This window comes from Oncorhynchus mykiss, chromosome 10, assembly GCF_013265735.2.
Source record: "Oncorhynchus mykiss isolate Arlee chromosome 10, USDA_OmykA_1.1, whole genome shotgun sequence".
In the NCBI taxonomy this organism is placed as follows: domain Eukaryota; kingdom Metazoa; phylum Chordata; class Actinopteri; order Salmoniformes; family Salmonidae; genus Oncorhynchus; species Oncorhynchus mykiss.
In genome coordinates, this window is record NC_048574.1 from 35305585 (window position 1) to 35319843 (window position 14259).

Below are 14259 nucleotides of genomic sequence, written 5' to 3' on the forward strand. Positions count from 1 at the left end.
AAAGGGAGTGCTCCTAATCTCAGTTTGTTACCTGTATAAAAGACACCCGTCCACAAAAGCAATCAATCAAATCGGTGGGTACGGTGGGATTCTAAATGGTCGGTGATCTGTTTGTTAACAAGACTTTAGAAAGGCAGGGTGGGATAGATATAGGTCTGTAACAGTTTGGGTCTAGAGTGTCACCCCCTTTGAAGAGGGGGATGACCGCGGCAGCTTTCCAATCTTTAGAGCTCTCAGACGATATGAAAGAGAGGTTGAACAGGCTAGTAATAGGGGTTGTAACAATTACGGCGGATAATTTTAGAAAGAGACGGTCCAGATTGTCTAGCCCAGCTGATTTTGTAGGGGACCATATTTTGCAGCTCTTTCAGAACATCAGCTATCTGGATTTGGGTGAAGGAGAAATGGGTGAGGCTTGGGCAAGTTGCTGTGGGGGGTGCAGTGCTGTTGACTGTAGGGTGCTACAGTGCTGTGCTGTGCAGTGCTGTGGGGGTAGCCAGGTGGAAAACATGGCCAGCCTTAAAGAAATGCTTATTGAGATTCTCGATTATTGTAGATTATCGGTGGTGACAGTGTTTCCTAGTCTCAGTGCAGTGGGCAGCTGGGAGGAGGTGCTCTCATTCTCCATGGACTTTACAGTGTCCCAGAACTTTTTGGAATTAGTGCTACAGGATGCAAATTTCTGTTTGAAAAAGCTAGCCTTTGCTTTCCTAACTGACTGTGTATATTGGTTCTTAACTTCCCTGAAAAGTTGCATATCGCAGAGCTAATCGATGCTAATGCAGTAACGCCACAGGATGTTTTTGTGCTGGTCAAGTGCAGTTAGGTCTGGAGTGAACCAAGGGCTATATCTGTTCTTAGTTCTAAATTTTTTTGAACGGGGCATGCTTATTTAAAATAGTGAGGAAAGCATTTTTAAAGAATAACCAGGCATCCTCTACTGACGGAATGAGGTCAATATCCTTCCAGGATACCTGGGGCAGGTAGATGAAAAAGGCCTGCTCGCTGAAGTGTTTCAGGGAGCGTTTGACAGTGATGAGTGGAGGTAATTTGACCGCTGACCCATTACGGATGCAGGCAATAAGGCAGTTATCGCTGAGATCCTGGTTGAAGACTGCAGAGGTGTATATAAAGGGCAGGTTGGTCAGGATGATATCTATGAGGGTGCCCGTGTTTACGGATTTAGGGTTGTACCTGGTGGGTTCCATGATAATTTGTGAGATTGAGGGCATCTAGCTTAGATTGTAGGACGGCCGGGGTGTTAAGCATGTCCCAGATTAGGTCACATAACAGTACAAACTCTGAAGATAAATGGGGGGCAAATAATTCGCATATGGTGTCCAGTGCACAGCTGGGGGTTGAGGGGGATCTATAACAAGTGGCAACAGTGAGAGACTTATTTCTGGAAAGGTGGATTTTTAAAAGTAGAACCTCAAACTGTTTGTGCACAGACCTGGATAGCATGACAGAACTCTGCAGGGAACTCTGCAGTATCTTGCAACTCCACTCCCTTTGGCAGTTCTATCTTGGTGGAAAATGTTGTCGTTGGGGATGGAAATATTGGAATTTTTGGTGGCCTTCCTAAGCCAGGATTCAGACACGGCTAGGACATCAGGGTTGGCAGAGTGTGCTAAAGCATAGAGTAAAACAAACTTAGGGAGGAGGCTTCTGATGCATGAAACCAAGGCTTTTGCGGTTACAGAAGTCAACAAAGGATAGCGCCTGGGGAATAGGAGTGGAACTAGGGGCTACAGGGCCTGGGTTAACCTCTACATCACCAGTGGAACAGAGGAGGCGGATGAGGGTACGGCTAAAGGCTATAAGAACTGGTTGTCTAATGTGTTGGGGACAGAGAATAAAAGGAGCAGATATATGCTTCAGTAAGGTTGGCTTCTTATCGTTCATAGCAATGGTAATCAACCGTATCGCTGAAATGGAACGTAAATCACAGACAATTTAGGTTGTGGTGGCAGCTGCAGAGACGTACTTGAGTGTATGAGATACAGGGTGTGTTGAGTGGTGGTGTTCTGTCCTCCCAGGCAGTTGGCATGGTGCAGGAACAGATAAGGTCAAAGTAGTGGAAAGGGGTAGGGTTAGTGTTAGTTGGGTGTTTTTTTTTTATTTTCATTTTTTGCCATTTTGTATCAAAAAGTATAATGGAATTATACTATTGTCCAATTGGGGGCGGTAATGCTTTTTTTGAACGCCAACCGCAGTTAAACCACACAGAAGAAGAATCCAGGCTGCTGTCTATCGTTTGACCAAATACTTTTTATAGCAAAACCAAGATAGACCACAGCCCGTCGTTTCTATTGGGAACAAATTAGTCATAGTGGGCAGAGCCAAGCACAAGCTGGCAGGTCCTATTGGTGCGTTCTTACAGATCTTTGCATATTTCCGTTAGGGAACGTCTGCTATGTGAAGTGTGCGGGTGCAAAACCCAATTCGCCTTTGCACTCCTTCTTAAACAATGCAATTTTTTTTACATCTTTGGGGAAAAGTCTAAAAAACGTTGTTCGCTCTGTTCGTAACAGATTATAGCGTTTGGAAAAATTCTGCGGAACGTTGGACAAAATCAATCTAACGTCATCACTACCATATGTATTATTGAGTGGAAACGCCAAGCGGATGCTTCATATTTATACATCCAGTGAAATATCTGTCTCATTGTTCTATCTGCGGTTCGACTGTTGATCCGGAAACTCACTGAGGGACATACTCTTCCGCTCCGAGATTTGTTTTAGTAAATAGATGATATTGAGTTACTATTAAAGATAATAGTATTGTTAATATAGTAACTTGTTCTACTGTCAATGGTTCAACATATTAGACACACTAACAATAGCTCGTTAGATTGTCAAAGTGTTGGGGGAGTGGAAGTGATCGTTATTTGCCATATATGCAACTTGAACTGTGATCGAAGTAGCCTACGTCCATGCAGGGTATAACGTCAGGTCTGCTAGGCTACTCCGGACAGTCGATCGAAGTAGCCTACGTCCATGCAGGATATAACGTTAGGTATACTAGGCTACTCCGGACAGTTGCTCTGTGAACAATTTAGGGGAAATGACAGGAAAGGTAACAGGAATCAAATCCTTTTCCTATTAAATGTAATTTAATCAGTTTGCCAAAATGCATTGTCGTTTGTCTAGATTGTCAAGTAAACTTTTTTGTGGATTATCGATGTTACATTTAATACATTGCCCTGATCTTTTGATTGATATTCCGTAGGCTAGACATGATGATATATTGATGCACAGACATTAGTGCTATCGCCAATGTTAAGGTCACAAGTCAAATTGAATTTAGATTAGTGATGTAGACAATACCACTGCATTTGATTTATCATCTCAAGTCTCCAACAAGTGTAGTAGCCTAGCCTAAAGGCCTACACGTCCCCAAGACCATCTCAGTTGAAACACACAAATTGCTGACAGAGATGGGAATCCCTGATCATATTGAACTATCTATTTTTGCTCTTTAGGTTGAAGGGATGAAGCAGAAAAAGACTAAATGGAAGGATTTCCTCGAGAATATCAGTGTGCTGCAATGGATACTGACCTTCCTCTTATTAGGTGAGACCCCATGTTTACATGTATCTGTGCTTGTACATTTGTGTGTGTGAGAGAGAAACATGCTTTTTAATTAAATGTTTTTAACCATTATTTAACTAGGCAAGTCAGTTAAGAACAACTTATTTACAATGACTGCCTACACCGACCTAACCCAGACAATGCTGGGCCAATTGTTCACCGCCCTATGGGACTCCCAATCACAGCCGGATGTGATACAGCCTGGAATCAACCTGGGTCTGTAGTGACGTCTCTAGCACTTAGATGCAGTGCCTTGCGCCACTCGGGAGCCCTTATGCTGACTGGCATTGAGCAAAATGTATGTGTCATATTTTGCATCCCTCCCTGTGGACCCACTCACCATTCCCTATTCCTCAGGTCTGGCTTGTATTGGGTTGATGGTGTACCTTATGTTTACCTCTCTGTGGCCACTGCCTACTCTCTACTTCATATGGCAGTTGAAGGACTGGCACACACCTGAAAGAGGTACTGGCATACTGAATGTTGCCCTGAATTCTTCAATGTTGTGCATTTTTCAAGTGATACTAATCTCTTTTTAAGGTCCTATTTAACTCTCAAGTAAACAAAAAAATGAATTCCTGAATGTGTGCAACTTAATTTGCTTGTGTGAAAGTTCTGCTCTGTCACCACCAGGTGGCAGGAGAACTGCATTTGTGAGAAACTGGAAAATGTGGAAACATGTAAGGGACTACTTCCCAATGAAGGTATGTTGATGACAAGCTTTGTAAATTGACCTGAATGATTGTTTTGTTTTTTTGTCTTAATCATTTTAAACACCCTGCTTCTCTCTCCCAATCTGTATCTCTCTCCCTGCCTTTGTTCAGTTGGTGAAGACAGCGGAGTTGAATCCAAACAAGAACTACATCTTAGGGTGTCATCCTCATGGAGTCATGAGTATGGGAGCCTTTACCTCTTTCAGCACTGAGGCCTGTGGCTTTATGGACCTCTTCCCTGGGGTGCGCTCCTGCCTCTGCATACTAGGTGGCATCTTCAAGGTCCCCCTCTACAGGGAATATGCCATGGCCACAGGTATATATGGCTTCCAGGGAAGTTTAGCTCTCTGGAAGCTGTAGTAGTGGATATTGTAAGGAGATGTAAATGTTTAATGTGAGGAAAAGGGATGTTGTGGTGTTGCCATGAATTCCCCCCTTAATGTAACACAATATCCTTTTACTCTCCTCTGTTCAATAAATTACTCTGTCTGTTATTCCTCTCATCAGGTTGTTATCCAGTCAGCAGGCCCAGTCTAGAGCACCTTCTGTCTAAAAGTGGGAAAGGCAATGCGGTAGTGATTGTGATAGGGGGCGCTGCTGAGTCTCTGCTGAGTCTGCCTGGGGTCAATACTGTGTATATGAAGCAGAGGAAAGGCTTCGTCCGGGTGGCCCTGGAGTTTGGGTGAGTGATCTATCTTATCACTCACACTGATGCAGACTACTGCCAATCTAGTAAGGCCAACCTTACTTTGCTACCTGACACCTTTACGGTTTTTACTTTTTAATTACCGTTTATATTTTGGGATTTTCCCTTACTCAACTTTTTTTCATTCAACTTTTTCACTCCGGAAGCTTTATCAGGACATGGTTCGTCAGGACCTCATACAGTCGAAGCTAAGTAGTAACATTAACATGATGCCTTCTAATTGCAGTCGCTGTACTCATAATATACAGGAGAACGATCGCCTTACGGCGAGGATAGCTGTGCTACAAGCCCAGCTTCAGACGCAATCGCTATGCAAGGGTAATTTCAGTGTAGGAAAGGATGAAACCGCGTCTGTGCCACCAGTAAGTGCAGATAGTAATGTTAGTATAAATCCCCTCACACGGTCCCCACAGCCGGACAACTTTCTCACGGTTTCTGGAGGGAAATGCTGTAGAAATGCTCAACCGGTGTCGCTCATTCAGCCGACAAACTTTCAACCGGTTTTCCCCATCAAGCAACGAGTTGGAGTCAGAGGCCGAGCCTTCTCTGGTCTCTACTCCTCCCGTTACGGGGTCTGAGACGCCGAAGCTTCCCACCATTAGCTCTGACATATTGAAAACCCTAGTCATTGGCGACTCCATTACCCGCAGTATTAGACTTAAAACGAATCATCCAGCGATCATACACTGTTTACCAGGGGGAAGGGCTACCGACGTTAAGGCTAATCTGAAGATGGTGCTGGCTAAAGCTAAAACTAGCGAGTATAGAGATTGTTATCCACGTCGGCACCAACGATGTTAGGATGAAACAGTCAGAGGTCACAAAGCTCAACATAGCTTCAGCGTGTAAATCAGCTAGAAATATGTCGGCATCGAGTAATTGTCTCTGGCCCCCTCCCAGTCAGGGGGAGTGATGAGCTCTACAGCAGAGTCTCACAGGGCTGACGTGAGTAACTACAGGCCCATTAGTATACTACCTGTGGTGTCAAAGGTTGTTAAAGTGTGTAGCAGAACAACTGATTGCCCACCTCAACAACAGCCCCTTCACATTACATTCCATGCAGTTTGGCTTCAGAGCGAAACACTCCACAGAAACGGCCAACAGCTTTCTTCTGGAAAATGTGAAGTCCAAGATGGACAAAGGGGGTGCTGTTGGGGCTGTGTTTCTGGACCTAAGGAAGGCTTTTGATACTGTTAACCATGAGATTCTCATCACAAAATTGTCCAAGTTCAACTTTTCCCCTGATGCCTTGAGATGGATGAAATCATACCTTGAAGGCAGAACTCAGTGTGTCAGAGTGAGCAATGAGCTGTCGCCCACTCGTAGCTATGATGTGGGCGTGCCCCAAGGGTCAATACTGGGGCCCCTCCTGTTCAGCCTGTACATTAATTATCTGCCTTCTGTCTGTACTGGGTCTGAAGTTCAAATGTATGCAGATGATACAGTGATATATGTGCATGCAAAGAGCAAACAAGCTGCACAAGAACTCACTACTATAATGGTCCAGGTTACAAAGTGGCTCAGTGACTCGTGTTTGCATCTCAATGTGAAAAAAACTGTTTGCATGTTCTTCACAAAGAGGGCAACAGATGCTACTGAGCCAGATGTCTGTGTCAGGGGAGAAGCTCCAGGTGGTATCCGATTTTAAGTACCTTGGCATCATACTTGATTCCAACCTCTCTTTTAAAAAGCATGTGAAAAAGGTAATTCAAATAACCAAATTCAACCTAGCTAATTTCCGATTTATACGAAATTGTTTGACTACAGAGGTAGCAAAACTGTACTTCAAATCTATGATACTCCCCCACTTAACATACTGCTTGACTAGTTGGGCCCAAGCTTGCTGTACAACATTAAAACCTATTCAGTCTGTCTACAAACAGGCTCTCAAAGTGCTTGATAGGAAGCCCAATAGCCATCATCATTGTCACATCCTTAGAAAGCATGAGCTCTTGAGTTGGGAAAATCTTGTGCAATACACCGACGCATGTCTTGTATTCAAGATCCTTAATGGCCTGGCTCCCCCTCCACTCAATATTTTTGTTAAACAGAAAACCCAGACATATGGCGGCAGATCCACAAGGTCTGCCATGAGAGGTGACTGTATAGTTCCCCTAAGGAAAAGCACCTTTAGTAAATCTGCATTCTCTGTGAGAGCTTCCCATGTCTGGAATACACTGCCATCAGACACACATAACTGCACCACTTATCACACTTTCACAAAATGCATGAAGACATGGCTAAAGGTCAATCAGATTTGTGAACATGGTCCCTAGCTGTGTGTTGCCGCTTTCCATGTTGTCTGTTGTCTGTAGCTTGTGAGGTGTGGAAACACTTTGTTGCTTTTATGAATTTTGTCTTGCTGCTTTTTGTTTTATGTTGCTCTGTCTGTATGCTACGTCTTGCTTGTCCTATGTTGCTATGTCTTGCTTGTTCTATGCTGCTATTGTCTATATTGTAATTGTTTTTAATAACCTGCCCAGGGACTGCGGTTGAAAATTAGCCGGCTGGCTAAAACCGGCACTTTTACTGAAACGTTGATTAATGTGCACTGTCCCTGTAAAAATAAAAAATAAACTCAAACAACTCAATCGCTGGTTAAACTGTTTTCTGCCCTCCCAAAAGATAGACATTTAGATAATTGCCCCTCTTTCTGGGACTCACCCACAAACAGGACCAAGCCTAGCCTGCTGAGGAGTGATGGACTCCATCCTAGCTGGAGGGGTGCTCTCATCTTATCTACCAGCATAGACAGGGCTCTAACTTCTAGCTCCACAATGAAATAGGGTGCAGGCCAGGCAGCAGGTTGTTAGCCAGCCTGCCAGCTTAGTGGAGTCTGCCACTAGCACAGTCAGTGTAGTCAGCTCAGCTATCCCCATTGAGACCGTGTCTGTGCCTCGACCTAGGTTGGGCAAAACTAAATATGGCGGTGTTCGCCTTAGCAATCTCACTAGGATAAAGACCACCTCCATTCCTGTCATTATTGAAAGAGATCGTGATACCTCACATCTCAAAATAGGGCTACTTAATGTTAAATCCCTTGCTTCAAAGGCAATTATAGTCAATGAACTAATCACTGATCATAATCTTGATGTGATTGGCCTGACTGAAACATGGCTTAAGCCTGATGAGCCATCATCGACTCAGTGGGTTTTGTCCAACATGTCTCTGGACCTACTCACTGTCACAGTCATACTCTGGACCTAGTTTTGTCCCATGGAATAAATGTTGTGGATCTTAATGTTTTTCCTCATAATCCTGGACTATTGGACCACCATTTTATGACGTTTGCAATTGCAACAAATCTGCTCAGACCCCAACCAAGGAGCATCAAAAGTCGTGCTTTAAATTCACAGGCAACACAAAGATTCCTTGATGCCCTTCAAGATTCCCTCTGCCTACCCAAGGACGTCAGAGGACAAAAATCAGTTAACCGCCTAACTGAGGAACTCAATTTAACCTTGCACAATACCCTAGATGCAGTTGCACCCCTAAAAACTAAAAACATTTCTCATAAACTAGCTCCCTGGTATACAGAAAATACCCGAGCTCTGAAGCAAGCTTCCAGAAAATTGGAACGGAAATGGCGCCACACCAAACTGGAAGTCTTCCGACTAGCTTCGAAAGACAGTACCGTGCAGTATCGAAGAGCCCTCACTGCTGCTCGAGCATCCTATTTTTTTTTTCCAACTTAATTGAGGAAAATAAGAACAATCCAAAATTACTTTTTGATACTGTCGTAAAGCTAACTAAAAGGCAACATCCCCCAAGTGAGGATGGCTTTCACTTCAGCAGTAATAAATTAATGAACTTCTTTGAGGAAAAGATCATGATTATTAGAAAGCAAATTACGGACTCCTCTTTAAATCTGCGTATTCCTTCAAAGCTCAGTTGTCCTGAGTCTGCACAACTCTGCCAGGACCTAGGATCAAGAGACACTTAAGTGTTTTAGTACTATATCAATGATGAAATGAAAATAATCATGGCCTCTAAACCTTCAAGCTGCATACTGGACCCTATTCCAACTAAACTACTGAAAGAGCTGCTTCCTGTGCTTGGCCCTCCTACGTTGAACACAATAAATGGCTCTCTATCCACCGGATGTGTACCAAACTCACTAAAAGTGGCAGTAATAAAGCCAAACCTTGACCCAGAAAATATAAAACTATCGGCCTATATCGAATCTTCCATTCCTCTCAAACATTTTAGAAAAGTCTGTTGCGCAGCAACTCACTGCCTTCCTGAAGACAAACAATGTATACAAAATGCTTCAGTCTGGTTTTAGACCCCATCATAGAACTGAGACTGCACTTGTGAAGGTGGTAAATGACATTTTAATGGCATCAGACCGAGGCTCTGCATCTGTCCTCATGCTCCTAGACCTTAGTGCTGCTTTTGATACCATCGATCACATTCTTTTGGAGAGATAGGAAACCCAAATTGGTCTACATGGACAAGTTCTGGCCTGGTTTAGATCTTATCTGCCGGAAAGATATCAGTTTGTCTTTGTGAATGGTTTGTCTGACAAATCAACTGTACATTTCGGTGTTCCTCAAGGTTCTGTTTTAGGAGCACTATTGTTTTCACTATATTTTACCTTTTGGGGATGTCATTTGAAAACATTTAACTTTCACTGCTATGCGGATGACACACAGCTGTAAATTTCAATGAAACATGGTGAAGCCCCAAAATTGCCCTCACTAGAAGCCTGTGTTTCAGACATAAGGAAGTGGATGGCTGCAAACATTCTACTTTTAAACTCGGACAAAACAGAGATGCTTGTTCTAGGTCCCAAGAAATAAAGATCTTCTGTTGAATCTGACAATGTTAATGGTCGTACAGTCATCTCAAATAAAACTGTGAAGGACCTCGGCGTTACTCTGGACATTGATCTCTCTTTTGATGAACATATCAAGACTGTTTCAAGGACAGCTTTTTTCCTTCTACGTAAACATTGCAAAAATCAAACTTTCTGTCAAAATGATGCGGAAAAATTAATCCATGCTTTTGTTACTTCTAGATTAGATTACTGCAATGCTCTACTTTCCGGCTACCCAGATAAAGCACTAAATAAACTTCAGTTAGTGCTAAATACAGCTGCTAGAATCCTGACTAGAACCAAATAAATGGATCATATTACTCCAGTGCTAGCCTCCCTACATTGGCTTCCTGTCAAGGCAAGGGCTGATTTCAAGGTTTTACTGATAACCTGCAAAGCATTACATGGGCTTGCTCCTACCTATCTCTCAGATTTGGTCCTGCCGTACATACCTACACGTACGTTATGGTCACAAGACGCAGGCCTCCTAATTGTCCCTATAATTTCTAAGCAAACAGCTGGAGGCAGGGCATTCTCCTATAGAGCTCCATTGTTATGGAATGGTCTGCCTACCCATGTGAGAGACGCAAACTCTGTCTCAACCTTTAAGTCTTTACTGAAGACTCATCTCTTCAGTGGGTCATATGATTGAGTGTAGTCTGGCCCAGGAGTGTGAAGGTGAATGGAAAGGCTCTGGAGCAATGAAACGCCCTTGCTGTCTCTACCTGGCCGGTTCCCCTCTTTCCACTGGGATTCTCTGCCTCTAACCCTATTACAGGGGCTGAGTCACTGGCTTACTGGTGCTCTTTCATGCCGTCCCTAGGAGGGGTGCGTCACTTGAGTGGGTTGAGTCACTGATGTGATCTTCCTGTCTGTGTTGGCACCCCCCCCCCGGGGTTGTGCCGTGGTGGAGATCTTTGTGGGATATCCTCGGCCTTGTCTCAGGATGGTAAGTTGGTGGTTGAAGATATCCCTCTAGTGGTGTGGGGGCTGTGCCTTGGCAAAGTGGGTGGGGTTATATCCTTCCTGTTTGGCTCTGTCCGGGGGTATCATCGGATGGGGCCACAGTGTCTCCTTGACCCTCCTGTCTCAGCCTCCAGTATTTATGCTGCAGTAGTTTATGTCGGGGGCTAGGGTCAGTTTGTTATATCGGGAGTACTTTTCCTGTCTTATCCGGTGTCCTGTGTGAATTTAAGTATGCTCTCTCTAATTCTCTCTTTCTTTCTCTCTCGGAGGACCTGAGCCCTAGGACTATGCCTCAGGACTACCTGGCATGATGACTCCTTGCTGTCCCCAGTCCACCTGGCCGTGCTGCTCCTCCAGTTTCAACTGTTCTGCCTGCGGCTATGGAATCCTGACCTGTTCACCGGACGTGCTACCTGTCCCAGACCTATTATTTGACTATGCTGGTCATTTATGAACATTTGAACATCTTGGCCATGTTCTGTTATCTCCACCCGGCACAGCCAGAATAGGACTGGCCACCCCTCATAGCCTGGTTCCTCTCTAGGTTTCTTCCTAGGTTTTGGCCTTTCTAGGGAGTTTTCCTAGCCAACGTGCTTCAACACCTGGATTGCTTGCTGTTTGGGGTGTTAGGCTGGGTTTCTGTACAGCACTTTGAGATATCAGCTGATGTACGAAGGGCTATATAAATACATTTGATTTGATTTATGGATGGACCAGTAGTGAGAGGCCACAAATGCACAAGAAAGAAGTGTTGTAGTTATAAAAAAATACAACCATACATCACATAGCTACATCATTGATCCACTGAACTGACTGGCTAACTGCTTTTGGCTGTGTTTTAAGAATGACTTTTTTGTACATTTATTAGATAACAACCCAGTGGGTCAGTTCTCATCTCTCTCGTTGTTCCTCAGGGCTGACCTGGTGCCTGTCTACTCGTATGGGGAGAACAATATCTTCCGCCAGGTGATCTTCACAGAGGACAGTGTGGGCTGGAGGTTGCAGCAACTCTTTAAGAAGCTCATGGGCTTTGCCCCCTGTCTGTTCGTGGGTGAATGCTGGTTCTGGATGCCTTACCACTGCCCTGTTACCACTGTCGGTCAGTGACTATGTCAACGAATGCCTTGCTTAATTTACTGATTAACTTATCATTTTGAAAATGCACAGCGTTGTCTTATGATCTACAATCACTTCCAGAGTCGCCATCGGTTACTGAGGTATAGCTTTTTTCTGTTACACAGTAGTTTGCAAAAGTAGTGGCTTCAGAAGTGTTTTAGTGAGTTTTAAAGTCACTTTAATTCACTAGATTAGAAAACCGCTTCGAGTGACTCTGATTATAGAACGTAGCTTTAAACAAATGCGCTCTCTCTTTGTGATACGGTATGCACAGCAACATAGTGTTAAGTATCTCACTCTGCTCCACCCATTTTTGTGTATTCCTCTCCAGTGGGTAGTCCTATCCCAGTGCCAAAGCGGCCTTCCCCCACTCAGGAGGAAGTGGATCACTACCATGGCCTCTACATGGAGGCCCTGTCCAAGCTCTTCCATGGACACAAGGCCAGCTGTGGACTCTCAGACAGCCACGAGCTGCGCATCATATAGGCCAATCATTTAGACTGCTCCCACAAGGACTATGTGAATGACGAGATTTGTCATGGTGTCTTTCTGTCAGATACTGTAGCCAACCTCCACAGTGAGACTACTTAAATGAACATATTCCAACTCAGGATCCAGCGATGTCCCAATCATTGATCCCTGGATCCACTAAGCTGCCTGGCTAATAACTTTGGACTGTATTTACTGTAAGGGAACAGTGCATGTGCTTTAATGTACCAATAATTTAACCACTTTGGTAAGGGTTTTTTCAGTTGTTCAGGTACACCAAAAAAAAATTATTGAGGCAAGCCGAAGTCGGTAACCCCTTCGTCACGTCGGTAGTCAACAGTAGGATTCTTCAGTAAAATCTTTGTTGTCATTCAGCAAGAGGCGACTCATTTTCATGCACATTTTTTAATTGAGAAATACTGTACCAAACATGTAAAATGCGTGACTAAGATCTCCTCTGCAAAAACTTCAAAATTAATGACAGATTTCTTGAGTCATCTTAGATGAATTCGGACTATTTTGAGAAAGTGTATACTGACTAGGACTTTGGCTAGCCAACCAGCCGGACTGAAGCATACTGACACTTTCCACTCATCCAACATCCCACATCTCAATGTTATTACAGCTGTTAAGTACAACACGCGCACACACACCACAACTCAACGACTTTTGGGGGTAATAATATTGATTGATACTGGCAAGATGCACAGTGCAACAGGTAGATATTATTTATATTTTTAGTAGTTGTAATGTGTGTGTTATATATCCCTCCTATCCATCACAGACCATCGGTGGTGGTGGTACAGGTTGCCATGGAGATGTCTGGATGAGTGGAATGCCCTGCAGGAGTTGAGGCGGAGTTTAACCTCCATAAGCCTGACAGCATGGTGCCCTCTAAAGGAGTCATTATGCTTCAGTTTGGGTGGCACCTAGCCGAACCTAACGAGTGTGCTCGCATACTCCATTGTTTGAAAAATGAGAAAAAAAGTGGCATATGAGACGCTGTAGCCAATAAATACTTTCTCAAAATAGTTAGAATTAATCTAAGATAACTGAAAAATTCTGTCATTAATGTTGACGTTTTTGCCAGAGGGATCTTAGTAACACAATTGTACATCTGAAAAAGAATGCACCAAACATCTTAGTTAATGAAAAAATGTGCATGAAAATGAGTCGTCTCTCATTAAATGACACAGACATTATTAAAGAATCCCTACTGTTGACCAATCACCGACGAAGGGGCGTAGACTTCAGCTCCGAATTTAGGCTCGCCTCCAGAAAAACATTTGTGTTCCCGAACAGCAGAAAAAACCCTCACCGAAGTCCATAACGAACAAAAACGTCACAAAATGTTGTCTTAATTAATGCACAAACTCTACTAAACAGTTTCGGCTGGGAATCATGCTGACGCCTTTAAAATACTCTCCATTTCATAACAAACAGAGATTGATTGTGATTTAGGATTTATAAGGAAATACTGTGCACACACTTCTACATGAATGTGGATGCTACCATGATTACAGGTAGTCCTGAATGAATCGTGAATAATGATGAGGGAGAAAGTTAGAGACATAAATATCAGACACCTGTGAAAGGAGGGAGAGAGGGAGTCATTGCTAAATTATGAGTGGAGAAACTCTCACAAGTTCTACCCATCACAACACTAACAACATTCAACCAAAAGAGAAGAGACCAGGTACACCCTCTGCCAGTGGTGTACCTGGTTTCATGTTGCGTGCCCAGGCAGCGGACACAGCAGTAGCGCGCCCCACAGGAAAAAGTGACGCTGGGGCAGTTTGGAGGGCTCGGCACAGGCAGTCGAGTCCCTCATTCCGACTCAGTTCCTATAGCGAGCAG

At 43.8% G+C, this 14259-nt stretch overlaps 1 protein-coding gene across 1 annotated transcript; it reads left to right on the forward strand.

Annotated features, from left to right (window-relative positions):
• Window positions 1-2168: 2168 nt before the first annotated feature.
• On the forward strand, window positions 2169-13842 carry mogat3b (monoacylglycerol O-acyltransferase 3b). The gene is made up of 8 exons (XM_021618214.2): window positions 2169-3078; window positions 3485-3575; window positions 3951-4058; window positions 4227-4297; window positions 4418-4622; window positions 4814-4988; window positions 11712-11896; window positions 12245-13842. Exons 1-8 carry the CDS (start codon window positions 3067-3069, stop codon window positions 12397-12399), a joined length of 1002 nt encoding a protein of 333 aa, XP_021473889.2. The 5' UTR covers window positions 2169-3066; the 3' UTR covers window positions 12400-13842.
• The last annotated feature ends 417 nt before the right edge of the window (window positions 13843-14259 follow it).

Bases quoted from the DNA above. Each gene is read 5' to 3' on its own strand.
- mogat3b (XM_021618214.2), top strand. The intron at 4,059-4,226 runs GTACTGGCATAC...TGTCACCACCAG, and splicing joins CTGGCACACACCTGAAAGAG to GTGGCAGGAGAACTGCATTT. The intron at 4,623-4,813 runs GTATATATGGCT...TCCTCTCATCAG, and splicing joins GGAATATGCCATGGCCACAG to GTTGTTATCCAGTCAGCAGG.